The sequence below is a fragment of the Anguilla anguilla genome, chromosome 5, assembly GCF_013347855.1.
Source record: "Anguilla anguilla isolate fAngAng1 chromosome 5, fAngAng1.pri, whole genome shotgun sequence".
Taxonomy (NCBI): domain Eukaryota; kingdom Metazoa; phylum Chordata; class Actinopteri; order Anguilliformes; family Anguillidae; genus Anguilla; species Anguilla anguilla.
In genome coordinates this window covers 13758149-13773921 of record NC_049205.1, presented here as the reverse complement: position 1 = coordinate 13773921, position 15773 = coordinate 13758149, and the positions used below count along the sequence as shown (strand labels likewise).

The 15773-nt window shown below is 39.1% G+C and overlaps 2 protein-coding genes across 4 annotated transcripts; one reads left to right on the top strand and one right to left on the bottom strand.

Annotated features, from left to right (window-relative positions):
• The first annotated feature begins 263 nt into the window (after positions 1-263).
• On the top strand, positions 264-3029 carry LOC118228120 (transcription factor LBX1-like). Its single transcript, XM_035419421.1, has 2 exons — positions 264-969; positions 1961-3029. Exons 1-2 carry the CDS (start codon positions 648-650, stop codon positions 2416-2418), a joined length of 780 nt encoding a protein of 259 aa, XP_035275312.1. The 5' UTR covers positions 264-647; the 3' UTR covers positions 2419-3029.
• A 2843-nt stretch (positions 3030-5872) lies between these two features.
• LOC118226762 (polycomb group RING finger protein 1-like) lies at positions 5873-13198 on the bottom strand. Of its 3 annotated transcripts, none has more exons than XM_035416623.1 (9): positions 13074-13198; positions 11419-11524; positions 11181-11333; positions 10832-10903; positions 10106-10211; positions 9449-9500; positions 7981-8064; positions 6742-6822; positions 5873-6076 (listed from the first exon to the last, which is right to left on the bottom strand). In XM_035416623.1, exons 1-9 carry the CDS (start codon positions 13158-13160, stop codon positions 6026-6028), a joined length of 792 nt encoding a protein of 263 aa, XP_035272514.1. In that variant the 5' UTR covers positions 13161-13198; the 3' UTR covers positions 5873-6025. The 3 variants fall into 3 exon arrangements, with proteins under 3 accessions (XP_035272514.1, XP_035272513.1, XP_035272516.1); XM_035416622.1 differs by having other exon boundaries at positions 5874-6076; positions 7966-8064; XM_035416625.1 differs by lacking the exons at positions 5873-6076; positions 6742-6822; positions 7981-8064 and adding an exon at positions 8071-9261.
• Positions 13199-15773: the final 2575 nt, after the last annotated feature.

Below are 15773 nucleotides of genomic sequence, written 5' to 3'. Positions count from 1 at the left end.
TTACCACCCTCCCAGGACATAATGGAGTTACGGTTGCCGTTTATGTGAGTCGCTTACACTCCATTTTTGGGCAAATAGTTTATAGCCCATGTAAAGCACATGGTTCCCAAAAGTGGGGAGCGGAGTGGAGTGTCGGAGGCATAAACATTTTAAGCTATCTCCATATCTTCAGTCTGCCAACGCGGGGAAACTCCTCCTATTCCTACGTCCATGTAATCAATGTGGTCTGGCCCTTTAAGACTCGGCAGTGGGTCAGTAAGTGGTGTAGTGTTTCTCTAATTGATCGCTACCCAATCAACAATAACTCGTTAGCAGTTGCGTGCTATTATTGTTCCCTGAGACCAGTTTTCCCTTGGAGAAAATCCGCTCCTGCACAGTGTCGTTACCTCCTAAAGACAGAGATGCAGCTCAGAACAGCCTCGTTTCCTTTCGTGAAAGAATACATTTGTACAGTCTGAAGCCGCCGCCCACGTTGTGAAGCATGACTACTTTGGAGAAGCGTATGTGTAAAGAGAAGTTTTAAGCTTCGGTGCAAGGAGCAACGAGAAGGACAACACAACGCATAACAGCCACAAGACTTCCCGAAAAGTGATTTTAATGGAAAAAGGAATCTACCAATAGTAGAATTTATTTTTTGTGGAACTGCAATGACCTCCACCCGAAACATGAAGATATGCTCAGTGTTGCAACCTAACGAGGAAAGGAGAAGAGAGGCTTTGGATCAACTTCCTCCGCCGGCCAATTCCAACAAACCGCTCACCCCTTTCAGTATTGAGGATATTTTAAACAAGCCTTCGATAAAGAAATCCGCAGCTGCCCTTTGTCCCCCGCGGGTTCTGGAGAAAGTGACCGTCTCCAGCACTGCAAGAAATTGTATTACCTCTCCGTCCTCACCGCTCTGCGCTTTGGAGGAACTAGCCAGCAAAACTTTTAAAGGCCTGGAGGTCAGCGTAATCCAAGCGGCAGAAGGTATTCATCTGTTATTTGTCCTTGATTAAACTTGCACTCTTATTCTCCCACGCATATTTCATAGTTCTGCATACATGTAAGCCCCGAGAGGAATGGTAAAGTTAGGTTAGATCCGCGACAAAACAGTAAAGAAAGCCAATGCTTTTGTACCCACGTGTAAAAAATATTATTATTATTATTATTGTTATTATTATTATTGTTATTATTATTATTATTATTATTATTATCATCATCATTATCATTATTAACAAACATCAATGTACACTCTAAAACAATCATACGTTCGATATAAATATTACTGAACCTTTACTTAGCCTCCAATATGTGTTAAGCAATTCCAAAGGCTGCAGCTAAATAAAGTTTAGGCCTAATTTATCATCGTTGCATGCGCAAATTGTGAAAATACTGTCATGATTATTATGGACCTTGTTTTTTCTGCCCTGTTCCGCAATTTGGGATACAGTATATTATTATTATTATTATTATCATTATTATTATTGGTGGTAGTAGAAGTAGTAGAAGTAGTAGTAGTATATTTTCACCATGACCCTTGACAAATTTATCAAACTTGTGGTTGCAGTTGTGGCTGTTGTTGCTAAGGTAGTGTACAGTATAGACTGACAAGAACGAGACTCAGTATTACAAAATCAGTAACAGTATTTCAAAAAAGCAAAACACTCACATAATTAATTGTCATGACCCTAAATTTAGCTTCAGCAGCTCGAAGTACTATTAGCAAAACAAGTGTGAGTATGACGAGTACATGTAATAATAATAATAATAATAATAATAATAATAATAATAATAATAGTACGTTGTGTTGGTGCTGTGACATTTCCCAAATTGCTTCGAATGTGTGTGTGTGTGTGTGTGTGTGTGTGTATACACAGTCTGAATTTGTGCATACTGTATATGTAACCTACCTAGTGCAACTGGTGCTTGTTGTTTTAGTTTTTGAAATATGGAAATGTCTCGTTTCCTTTCACTTAAGGTCGTGAGTATGTGAATGGGTTTGGCCAGAGACATGCCTCGAAAAAGAGAAGAAAGTCCCGCACAGCATTCACTAACCATCAAATCTACGAACTTGAGAAGCGCTTTTTATACCAAAAGTACTTGTCCCCAGCAGACAGAGACCAGATAGCGCAGCAGTTGGGTCTCACAAATGCCCAGGTCATAACGTGGTTCCAGAACAGACGGGCCAAGCTCAAAAGAGACTTGGAAGAGATGAAAGCGGACGTCGAATCGCTCAAGAAAATTCCCCCACAGGCTCTCCAGAATCTGGTTACCATGGAAGACCTTGAGGACACGAAAGGAAACTCCGAGGCCATGTCTCCCAGTATTTCTCCGTCTTCACAAGGAGGTGTCTTCTCTCAGTCCCCGTCTTCGTCCAGAGACCAAACAACGGACGAGTTTTCTGAAGAAGACGAAGAAATTGAAGTGGACGTTTGAAAAAAAAAAGGACAAACACGTTTTAAACTATGACTTGTTGTCTGTTTCAAAAACTGCACGGACATGGCTTCTTTTGGTAACTTAATATAAAGCAAGGATTCTTTGAATTTGTATTTATTTAATGGATTGCAAATAAAGCAACCTTGTTTCCTATTAAAGCCGGAAAGAGCTCGAGGCATGCATTTAATTAAAGATGCTTCTAACAGTTGTCTATGGAATACAGGTGGAAACAGTTGCCCAACCGAACATTGCGCCTTTGTGGTTCATCACATGATCAAGATTGCAAAGTGTATACTTATTACTTAAGTTTATTTCAATATCTTCCTGAGGAGAATAGAGCAATTAGTATTTTTGATACACCGCTAAATAATGCACTAGTTGCTTTTGTAGCTGCTACCGAAACAAAAATCTACCAGTTGCCAAATGGGTATTCTACACTGTCGTTCGCAGAATCACATGGTTGGAGGACAAGGGCACTTTTTAAATAAATTATCCAAATGACGAAGTGTCTGCGTAATTTGGAATTTTAAGTGTCCGTTTTAAGTTCAGACTTGTCTGTTTTTACCGCTAGCGATTGCTTTGCCCGTATGGAGTTTGTCCAAATAAATATACAGTTGCAAACAGATGTTTAAGGGTTAATGGGTTTGTCTAAATCGTTTTAATAAAAGGAAATACGTCCTATTATAAAGTTAAATCCTAACGTTTTGCTTAATCGGAATGTGTGTAAAATAGGCCAAAATAGGCCTAAATTTGGAATACAGCTTGGAAGTGTCAGATTTTTGCGCATATATTTGGCATGTTTGAATGCCAAGGATGCTATAAATGTCAATAATTTGGTTATGCCTATAAACCTATTTCTATAACACACCGGGAAACTCCCTCACAAGCTACCACGTTGTGTATTTATATCTTACCAATGTTTTTTTGTCGCCTGATATAACCCATCCGTAGTTTGCCCTCAACACTAGGTAAAACAGGCCGTCAAAACAAACTGGTCCCTTCAGCGACTTTCACTTTTCACCTCAAGAGTCCCCTTCTTCAATTAGGGACAATTGAACACGCCTTCTCTATTCACACGCTCTCAAAGAGCGACTGTCGCAAGGGGATTCGGACCTGGGGCTGGCAGGAGTAAAGTCGCAACGCCTTGGTGCCATATGGTTTACGCATTTTCTCTCTAAGCCAGTCAGCATGATTGATTAGTTTAACCCGCATCCCCGTATTTAAACAGTTTCACCGAGCCGCACAGATACACATCTGTGCTGTTAAGTGCAAGAAAATGCCCATGAATAACAATTGATTAGCAAGGGGGTCCTATAATGAATAAATCTCAATGGGAGGGGAGGAAAAATAAGAGAGCTGCTGCCTTTCTTTTCCCCGTCTAAGGCTGCAGTCTGCTAATACATTCCCCCGTCTATTTGTGACACTGATGTCGAGTAAAGCTGCACTGAAAAGGGCGAAGACACTACTATACAACTGCACGACGGAACCCAGTGTAATTGCAAATAATTAGTCACTTCGATTGTTCATGATGAGGCTGCATAATGAACCAAAACTTCCAATTTTCCGCAATTAAAAAAAAACATCGTTGTACATTATTTTTTGCTTTCCAGTTAATTATTATTTTCCACTCTGACAATAGCCTGTTTGCATTTTTTTTTAGCTTCTTTGTCTTTCAGACCATGCACACATGGAGCATACTTATAGTGTGTGCAAATACGAAAAAGAATCGCACATGTGTTCATGAACATACAAACACACACCGAGTATTTGAATATTCACTGAATGTAAAACATGGCCTTGACATTGCAGATGATACCAGGGCGAAGTCAGATCTATATTTTTGTGTATGTGAAAAAAAAAAGTATTTATTGGCCAAACCTCTCCGATAGTCCGAACATATGAAAAGTGCCACAAGTAAGCCGTAGGTGGTGTCGTTCAGAACAATCCAGCCAGAAGTGGAAAGCAAATACATACATACTTAAATAATTAAATAAATAAATATGAACAATTAAGGCTTACCACTCGGTATCCAGTTGGACTAGTACCTTTTATTGCTCTGAATGCACTTTTTTATTTAGAAACATAGCTACTAGTGCTGAGCACTGGCCGTAAAACCGACGAATTCCTGTAACTACTAATTTTTAAATAGAGAACTTAAAAGCTGACAAACGAATTAAATACATTTCTGACAGTCTGATGTCAACCTGGTTGATCTCCCAGATCACACTACTATTCGATTCAATCTCGCCTTGGCTTTGAAATGTCTTTATTAGCTAGGAGTTACCCAACATAAACATCCACCTTGTAAAGGCGAAGTGAACGAGGTTGTAGTACTCCACATTTCTTATTTGCGATTATGATGCACATTGATTTATATGTATTTGGTTACCTGAGCGCCGTTGGAATCTCACCAAATATTATCATCAGCGTATATATAATCATAAATACGTTTTATAGTAATCATTTTAAATGTAATCATTCTGAAGTAGTGGTGTATTTAGTTAAAACATTTAATTCCTGTTCAGGCCGACAGACATTTAGGTATTTATGCCAAACCCATAATAAAAAAAAATAGCAAACATAATTTAAAAAATGCAGCCTTGCAACTTAAAATTAAAACAATTTAATCTCACTATTATTTTCACCAATTTACCATTTGACCATTTAAGGTCCCCCATTAGTTTTGGCCTTCTAATAATAGCCTACCACAATTGTGACATCAGGATCAGCACTAACGTTTTATAAAAAAGTGTAAGACAGACGTCATATACAAAACAAGCACATGCTTAAGCTTGCGTGAAGTCTTCAGATATACGCAGGAAATGCATCAGTTGCGACAGTAAATGGTGTCCAGCTGCGCAGTTGATAACCTGACCCCTAGTGGCCAGTAACGAGATGGCCACACTCAGTCTGGAATTAACAGATTTACAGTGGAGCCATCTCGTCTCCAGGCTAGAACGATCGAAAATGTGTGATTTGAATTTGAGGGAGGTCCACTAGCACGGACTGAAGAATCTTGAAAGATCGAGTATTAAGAAATTATCAGAAGCCCCGCCAACATGATCACTAATCTCAGAAAACACTACATAAGACAGCTCTGTAGTTTTATCCTTGTGATTCGAGGGTGCACAGTTCACTGAAAGCTAAAGCGACAATGAGTTTGACACCTATGTTTTCGTGAAATAAAATAATTGCTTGTTAAAAACATAACGTTTTCTCTGGACAATTGTATTAGCATAAAGTGATAACGTTTACAACTGTCTGAGCATACAGTAGAGCTCATTACCGCCATTACTTATTTTATACATTCGTTTTTGGTCATATTATCCACGGTGTCAATAATTCTGGACCCAATAAATGGAATCCACTAAAATTTGCTGATTCTCACAGTATCTGTGTATTTGAACAAACAACACAATGCATCAACTTTGTTTCACAAATCACAAAATGTATTTAAAAATATAGGTCAAAGAAGAAACAAAATACATATTCATCTGTACAGAAATATTAAAAATAGACCATATAAAATACAAAAATGTACACTGCGTAAGACTTTTATCCCAAAGAATCTGAAATATTCAGCAAACTCTTCCAGAAGGGTACATGTTCATCTCACTCGCTTGTCCTTGATTGTGTAGTGTAGAACCAAAGGCTGTGCCTGTAGACATTCAAATAAAAATACATCAGAATGAATCAACATTAATGGAATTCAACATACATTTCCCACAATGGAAAAATCAAAATGTAATCTTTTTCGTTGGATTGAACAAATTGTTTTGATACGGTCATTCATTCAAACTGATATACCTCCAGTTTAAAACTTTATTGGTTTCAATCTAAACTCCGAACAATATTGCTTTGCTTTTACAGTAACCAAAGTAATTCCCTTGGGTTTGCATGGGAAAGTAAGGTAAATGCAACGAATGCATCTCTTAAAACAGAGGTGGGCAACGAGGGCCGTATCCGTTTAGGGTTTTCATGCCAACTTCTGACCTTATTGACTTAATAAGTCCTAACATTTACGCCATCCAACATTTTAGCTACATTTCTTGATAAGCCGATGAATAACAGTGGAAGACTGTTCTTGTGTTCCTATATGAACTGTTTTACTCTGATCCAATTTAGAAGTGAACCAGTGCTGGTGTATATAGCCACTTAGCTCATTTAGCCCCCGGATACCTAATGGAAACAGAAACCTGCATAACACACCAGCCCTCCAGGACCAGAATTGTCCCACCCCTGTCTCAAGACAAAGAAGCCCAAGAAACAATAAGCTGTAACAGTGTGAATCTGCTTCCTGTACACAGCTTCCCACTGCAGTACCTTGCCAAACCAATGAGAGAGCCACAGCTGTTTCATGGTCATGTGATCTGGTAAGGACTCATTGTTGAACAACATCTGGATCTGCAGCAGATAAAGGATAATAGCATTGCCAAACTTAACCCCTTGAAATATGCCAACATGCATTAAAGTTAATAAACTCAGTTCAACATGGAATTCTATGGCAGGTGGATGTTTAATAAAGCTACTAGAATAAGGAAGCTCTAAGTAATTAGGCTTCCTTAAACTAGTATATTAACGGTACAGGGTATGGAAATGAAATTGTAAGATAAAAGTCTGAAAAACAGCAGGAAATCAGAAAGCAAATCTACCCATAACTTCTGCCAACAGTGTGTACATCCTGAAAACATAAGAGCCATTTCAGCACAATGCACCTTAATTGTGTGACTTAAGAAAAACCCTCACCTTTAATGCAATCATATCCAAAGCAATCACTTTGCGGCAAGTGGTTTCTTCCTATCCAGAAGTTCAGGCTGGTTATTGACTGCACTAGCGAATGCAGTGACAGAAGTTTGCTGACCTCTTGCAATTGCAGCATCTAATGGTTTGTCTGTTTCACATTGCATTAAGTGGCTGTTTATATACTACCCCCATCTTAAAATTGCAGATTGTGGATTGTAATCCTGTTTCTAGTGTTTTCAAATTTTTCATTAAAGTATTTCTGGATTTGGGTACAAATACCAAAAAAAAAATCCCAAAAAAGCAGAAACTTTTTATTCATAACTTGTGAGAAAATAAAGTTCAACATTTTTTCCATAAGACTCCAGTTTTTAAGTGTGAAACACACGCACATGTGTGCATACACACGCACACACACACACGCGCATTTAAATGATTAAATTATATTTTATGCTGGTTGTTTGCCCTATACGAGTCCCACACTTGAGCGGTGTTCACATTTTTAATACTCAACCTTATCAGTACCTCAGAAAAATAAGGATTCTGACACATTTTACAACTCCCTTTCTTCCTTTAAATGGTAAATGGTGAATGGACTGCATTTATATAGCACTTTTATCCAAAGCGCTTTACAATTGATGCCTCTCATTCGCCAGAGCAGTTCGGGATTAGGTGTCTTGCTCAAGGACACTTCGACACGCCCAGGGCGGGGTTTGAACCGGCAACCCTCCGACTGCCAGACAATCGGTCTTACCTCCTGAGCTATGTCGCCCCTTTAACTGCAGGTATAGACAGGCTGAGACTCACCTGGCTCAGACTCACCTGGTGCCTCTCCAGGCTGAGCCGGTGGCATAACACCCTCCTCAGGTGTCGCACCTCGGCCCGTGCCGAGCATCGCACGTATTTCTGCCACAGAGAAGGGGACAGAGATTTCACAAAGTCTATCTGTACACCAGGAGGGAGGTACCGCAGATAGCCACAATAACCATTAGCCCCACTTTATCTTCCATTATTACGCAACGGTATTTGCTGGCATGTGGTTATCCCAAAAATAACTTATTTGCACGTCTGATCTTGTGATTATATCTAGATGGTATTAGTTTGCCTTCATGCCTTGGAAGAATTCTAAGACTGCAGAAGAAGAGAACTGATAGTATGATGGTATTTAGTCTCTACAGTCTTACTACACTTGAGTTACTCATTTGCATACAGTTGCCTTACAGACAGCACAATTCTACAGCAGTGAAAAGTCCTTCAGTTATACTACTCCTGGTAAACAGTGACCTCTGCTGGTAGATAAAGATATTTCAACCTAAGTTATATAAAGCTTAAGTGACAATCAAAATGTAGAAAACAGTACTAAAAACTAAAAAAAAAAAATGTTACACAATTTAAGAAAACTAGTTAGTCTTCCACAAATCTCTGGTACGTATGAACTTTATGAAGTCTCAAACACACAGACACGCACACACACATGCGCACACACACTATGGTTTATACTGTGGTGACATAAATACGCACACACACTATGGTTTATACTGTGGTGACATAAATATTTTTTAATGATTTATGTGGGTGAGAAAATATCTCATGATGAGATTTAATTCCACTGTGAACTCTCCTGCCTCTGTAACAAACTAAACAAAACATGTAATTTAAACTAACTTAAGTGTGTGTATTAGTCTATGATGAAAACTGTGGCCTTGTCTTTGTTGCAGTTCAAGAGATTTGGCAGAATGCAAAAAAAAGAAAAGAAAACACATATATTCAGGTTACAGGTGCCATAAAACTCTTCCTGAATTCGTAAGTGCTGCTCACTTTTCCACGCAGAAGTTGATGCATTCCTGCTCTCTAAAAACTTGGAACCCGTGAGACAGACTAAAGCAATGTCAGACAAAAAATATGCAGCATGACAAAACCGGCTTAACCGAGCAGCTCGAATGGCTGATAGGCAATCTCTGTATTTCATGCTTCTGCTTCCACACATACGCTTGTCACTTGTGTGAAGTGTACTGATTTATGCTGGGGGGAACGGCTATCAACTAACTGAGGTCCATTAGCCAAACAGAACACATATACCACCACACTGCTTGCCAGATGAATCTGAAACAAAACGTGCAGAAAAACTTTATGTTTTTCTCCAAGTTGTGTCATTCCTGTTACAGTAAAATACAATACAGGACCAAGCTTTGCCTAAAGGTAGCAGTAAAGTGGTGGAGTGTTGTGAAACAGATTGATAGAATTTCCTTGAAAGAGCCCCTAGTGGAACATGCAGGGATGCATGGCTTACCTGCTGAACTGACTTGTTTTTATCTTTCCCAGATGACAGCGATGAGGATGCACTGCAGAATAAAGGAAGGAAAACATGAGCGTCGGTGGTTCACATTTACAAATTGGGTAAAATGAATGATGAATTTGCGATAAAGCACTAACGGATGCCTCTAATGTGCACCTGGGATGCATTCAGTAAGCTGAATGCCACAAGGTGTTTCACAGAGGCAATAATGGAATCTTACTTGTACAGAGAAACACATTGTATTACGCTCCAAAAAGCTGTCCTTGACTGCCCATTAAATCATCTATGAAATGCTGTGCACACTGAAGACTGCCATGTCATATTTCTGTCACTTATTCGGACTGAGAAGGTTTGATTATCTCTATCAAGGTTGAACCACGTTTATTAATATGTAACCAGTGACAGCTGATGGGTCGGATTATTTGCCCTCTAAATCGATCATTGGTCTCAAACTGCTCTGATTTACTTTGGTTGATGAATTTTTGAAAATAACCTTAATAATCCACAGTGAAGTAATTTTATACGGTTATTTTAATTTATTAAATTTACTTTTGCTTCCTTTTAGACATGCACAATCAGTCTGTATCATCCCCCAAAAGATTCTTTTCATTCTGGCATTCTGGTATGTTCTCTCTAACACAAAAGCTTTACCTTTGCCTCTCCAAACAGAGCGAAACCTGCTCGTCGTAGCGGTAGAAGTGGGCTTTCGAGTGGTCGAAGCTGGTGTACGGCAGACCCGCGACATCTGGCACTGCGTCTGGGAAGAGTTCACACGGGCACGCCGCATTAATGACAAAGCTCATTCCGGCACATTCCGCTGGCCCTCAATGGGCTTTGAAGGAAGCCATGTCTAATAATACAATCGGAATGGGGATTACCATTGGGTGGCGTGAACTGCATTGATATTAACCGCAAAACCGGTCAGGATGAGCCACTACACAAGTGAATGAAATGGGAATACAGTGGACACCAAGATTATAGGTGCCCTTGATAAGCATGACTAAACTGGCTAAAAGGTGTTATGAAATAACACAGGTAAGAACTGATGAGAGAGAGCTTGTAAGAGCTTTTTTTCACCATCGCATCTGTCTTTTAATTCCAAGCCCACCGTAGGTGAGCACAGCCAAGATGCTAAGTTCTGGTCTCATCTCACCATAACACCTATTTTTTCTTGAGGTTGCAATGCTGAACAGTAGCAGTAGACTAAGATCTAAGAGGTTATGAATGGTCTTTTAGTGCGGAGTGCTACACAGCAAGTCTTTGGCATGGGAAATTCGACCTATTCAATCAACAGGCTCTGAGGCTCAGCACAGATGCTCAAATCACAGGACCAACATGGGTAAGTTAAGCTTATTTCAAATGCACATTTGAAAGCACCTTCGTTCGGCGGCTGGATTATTCTTTCTAGGCCACGAGACTGGTAGAACTCCTTGATCCGCCTGTCTTCGCCTATTCCACAAGGAAGAACAAAAGTAATCGATGTAAAACAATACACTGATTATAGTGAGCTGTACTGAATCAAAACAACATACTCTTCTACTTTCATCAGTTGATAATGATCATATAGTTAAAACATATTTACATTTGCTCAAATGTTTGGGGGAAAAAATCCAACCCCAGCACTTCACAAATAAAAGGTAAAAAGACTATTTCTTTTAATTCTGCTCTAAGTGAGTGTGTGTGTGTGTGTGGGGGGGGGGGGGGGGGGGGGGGGCTCTTCACTTACTTTCCTGCAGTCCTGGGACCAGTTTGTAGACAATGTCTTGCATTACTCTGTCCAGCTTCAGATTGAGCAGAGGTTGTGTTTCGTGGATCTTGATGTTGCACATTGGACAGTATTTGCTGGTCTGGAGGTACTTCACAATACAGCTTTTACAAACTGCAAATGGAAACAGTGGGGTTTAGGATGTGTCATATGTCATAATTGTGATAGTTAAGTTAAATTATGTTAGAATTGTACTTACATGTATGCAGACACTCAGTTATAGTTGTAGCATCGATGAAGTACCCCGCGCACAGATAGCAGACAATATGTTCGTTCAGGTCTTTGATTTTCAATTTAGCTTCTTCCTGCGCATGAAAGGCATAGGTTTTTTTTTAATCTTTTTTTTTTTAAACACCTAATTCAAGATATAGGAAATACATGGTTTCAACAGAAGTAGGCTATAAACAAATGGGGTGATATTCATAGCTGTCGATAGCTTAAATGATACTGCTGTGCAGGCTATAAAGCGGATTTGAGCATCGTGTTCGCTCCCAGACAGATTTGGCTCCCAATCCAAGAGCGCTCGAATTCGTACATTCTTCGATTACTAATTATGTCCTGGACGATTAAAAAAAAATAACCTTTCTCATTCGTTGTTCCTGAGTGAGTCTGAATCATTTCCCTGGTCTCTGAGACATCGCTACGGACTGAATATCCCAAAGACATATTTAAACTAACGTTAAAATTACTTAATAGTCCGCATGCACAATCGTGTGTCGCACTTTAATCTAATTTACCTGTTTTTCAAAAAGACGCACAGCAATCAAAACACCATATACATACACAGGCTATACAGACAACTGTTTAAAACTCGACGCTAAACAGCCGACGTATTTGGCAGGTGCATAAACGGCCATTTAGCGTACTGACAATGATACAGTGATGATTTTGTGAGTTTCATTCCCTACCTGACGATTGACTTTAAATCGAAAACCAATCTATTCAAATTTCAATATGACATAAATCTAAAATTTAGTTACATTTCTTACCTAACTAGGTAGCTAGCAAACTCGATTATGATGATGAGGCAGGTTTAAAGCGCTGCTGGCTATGCATCTGTTGTGGACGTCCGCTTTCTATGAACAACGCGATCTTCGACAGAAACCGTTAGTTTTTCGGAGTTTCTGGTGATATTCTGTGGTATGGTAACATTTCACCAGCGATGCCCGACCGACCAGGCACAAGTTCGTCAGTATAGAAAGCGCATTGTATTCCACCGAATTGGGTTATTTAGCTAACGTGATTCATGTTCTATTTATATCTTATCTAGCTACTCATGAACGAGACTATAACGAGAACTCGGCGCTCATGCATAATTTCATTTCAAGTCACGAAACGCTGTCGATGTTTGAACAAGAGATGAGCCACCTAAACTAAAATGTTGTGGTCATTTCAGCACATAGAATACAATATAATAGAAAAAAGGAGGGTATTAAGTCCAGTGCCAAGTATCCCAGATGCTTTCAAGGCTGCTCAATGGGATATGGTCTTTTTGTTCAACAACCTTAGGGAGCAAGCTCGTAGGCAGTTCGCTACAGTTCTGCAGAACTAAAAGTGCCTAAGTGACAGGTCTCAACACTTTAAATAGACAATGATTCGTCATAAAGTACAAAGATAAGTACGATACCATAAACTTATGCTTATAAAGCGAAACCACACTAGCAAGACAAACGAAACTCTCCCTCACGCCTGCGCACTCATTACGAAGTACGTCTGTCCAGATAGGAGACGAATGTAGGCTACGCACTGACAGTACTGCCATCTCATTTGTGTATTTAAGATCCATTTTCTAATTCTAGACGACTTTACTTAGCATGATGCAAAATGTGAAATGTGTTAGAATCCTGCGCTTACCTCATTTCTCAATGGGTCAAGTCTATATACGGACTGTAACTGATTTCTTAGCCGCATCGCTATCGACATTGGTTCCTGCGCCGCCATCTTTGGCACTTCAGGCTCATTTCCGGATTGTGATACTGTTGTCATAACAACAGTCGGTAAATCACATTGAGATGTACACATTTTCTGCACGTGAGAAAATGCAAGAGCCAGTGTGTCTTCCATGTTCCAAAACTTGGAGGAGCTGTTCGTATTCTTAATGTTGGTATGATTTTGTTATGATATAAATAGCACAGTATGTTTATAACTCATAGAAAACTGAATACAAGTTATGGCCAGTTCAACTTTGTGGAGAGCTATTTAGCTAGACCTAATGTTAACTAGCCCATTTCAGTTATTTATCTGTATGTAGGTAATGCATTTTGTTGGTAATCCTCAACATGTTAAAAAAAGGCAGTGTCCCTGTTGTCTTTTTTTTTCTTCTTTTTTGCAGTCACTGCATGCTCCTTTATCCAAATTCCAAATTGAAACTTAGTTTAGAGCTTTCCTACACTTTCTTCAGGAAAGCCTTCTGAGGAACCAAATGCTATTTGGTTTTTGCATCCAGCTTTGAAAAATCTACATAATTACACAAGTTGCACAACCCTTTATTAACACTACTATACATTTCAAACAGAGTGCAAATAAAATTATGTTTTGGGTAATTTCAAACAGACTGTGGATGCACAAATAAAATTACTTTTGGCTCACTGCCTTGAACGTAATTATAAAGGAGCAGGCACTATGACATATAAACATGATCATGTTCATACTACTGAGTGCACTGCAAATGTATGGTCAGCAGAGGGAGTTATGAACTTATTTAGCAATGGAGAGAGAACCATCCTGCATTACTGGAGAAACCTTTTGTTATAAACTGACTAAAAGTGGAATTTCCAAAATTGATATTCATGACTCGTTCATGTTTAGTCAAGTTTCTAAATGTCGAAACTGAATTACAAAAATCAAATAAATTTCAGTAAATTATGAGTTATTGACTAAAGTCCCAAAGATGGTTGTTGAAAGAAAGTGGTACCATTTAAACATATTTCCCCTTTACTTTTTAAACTTGAAATATTTACATAAATGAACTTGTGACCTTTGAATGCAGAGGCCCACTTTCTTTTGCAAGGGATTAGCATGAGAGTGGGAAAATGGATTTAGTTGGAATCATTCTGCATTGCAAAGGCAATAAGAAACCCTTGGCACATCAATCTGGACTCGGTACACTTTAATTAACCACTGACCCCACCCACCTCCCGACCTCCATTTCACCTGCAGTTTCCAAGATATGAGGTGCCCTGTTTCATTCCTTCCACTGGCGATTAAAACAACAGACAATTGCTTGTTTTTTTAACCAATAGGGAGGTGCATTGCATGCTTTCAGACCTCTGCTGCCAATGCTTTAAGGCAAATGGAGACAGAGGATGAACTGGTTGGCTGGAGCCCTCCATGTAGGTGTTGGAAAACTGCCATGGAGTCCAACATTGTTTGTATGGAAGAAATATGTTTCATTGCCACATAACTGTCAATAGTTAAACCACTTCAGTGTCAAATTTCAGTGGTGCACATAATAATCATTTGTCATTCTCGAGTTGTTATTTCAAGTGATTCCGTTTATATATTTTATATTCCTCGAGCACATACTAGGAATGAATAATAGAAAGGAAACGTTGTCTTACTCCAAAATTATATTCTTGATTGTTCATCAGTGTCCATGTTCAGTTATGTGTAACAGCTAAAAGCTTCATGTTGTATTAGTAATAGTAGTACTTTCGGCTGCAGGCAATTAGGTTTAGGAATAGTACAACGGTAATGATGAACTACTAGTATTTTACTGTAACCAAACACGTACCCACAAAAACACATATTGGCCAATAGAAAAATAGCTAATGACATGTATTCCTTTTGGCTGTGCCTGTGAAGACAGGGGTTTCAGATTTGTCCTAATAAGTTACGCTTCAGTGAGCCGTTATAATCGGTGCAGTGTGCAGTGTGCAGCCATTGTATGCCATTTCCTCTTTCTGTATAACGCCTTATCTCTTGAGACCTGTGAGGTCAGTGATCATCTGATTGACAGCACCATGACACATTGAAATATCCAAATAACCTCAGGGTGAGCGATGGAGATCTGAGTGTTGCCAATGACTTCAGCTGAGATAGAGAGATATATTGAGAGAAAGAAGGAACAAGACAGAGAGAGACAAAGAGAAAGAGTGAAAAGGGGTAAAAGATTACACCAGCTCTTTTCATTTCTTTTACTTTTTTTCATGATGGATGTCAACAAAGAATGCTTGCCTTCTGTTCAGGTTGTGTAAACCTAGCACTAAATAAAACCTCCTGCTTTCCATTTAAAAATTAATCTTAATCTCAAGACTATGCTGCTATGTGTGTATGTGTGTGTGTGTAGATGGGGGTGGTGCATAGTTTATTCATAATTTTCAATATTTCAGCATAATGCATTTTTCCCGCTGTTGCCATCAATACAGAAGGTGATGAATAAAGGAAATAAAAAAGTATCCCTTGGAATAAAAGGTAATTACATCAGCATGTGCTCTCGTTTTGGTTTTTGTGGGTCACAAAATGAAGAGGGGAGGTGGTACATGATTTACGGCACCAATTGCAAACATATTTCTCTGCACGTCCTATTCTGTTTCAGTGTTATTAGTGCAGAGA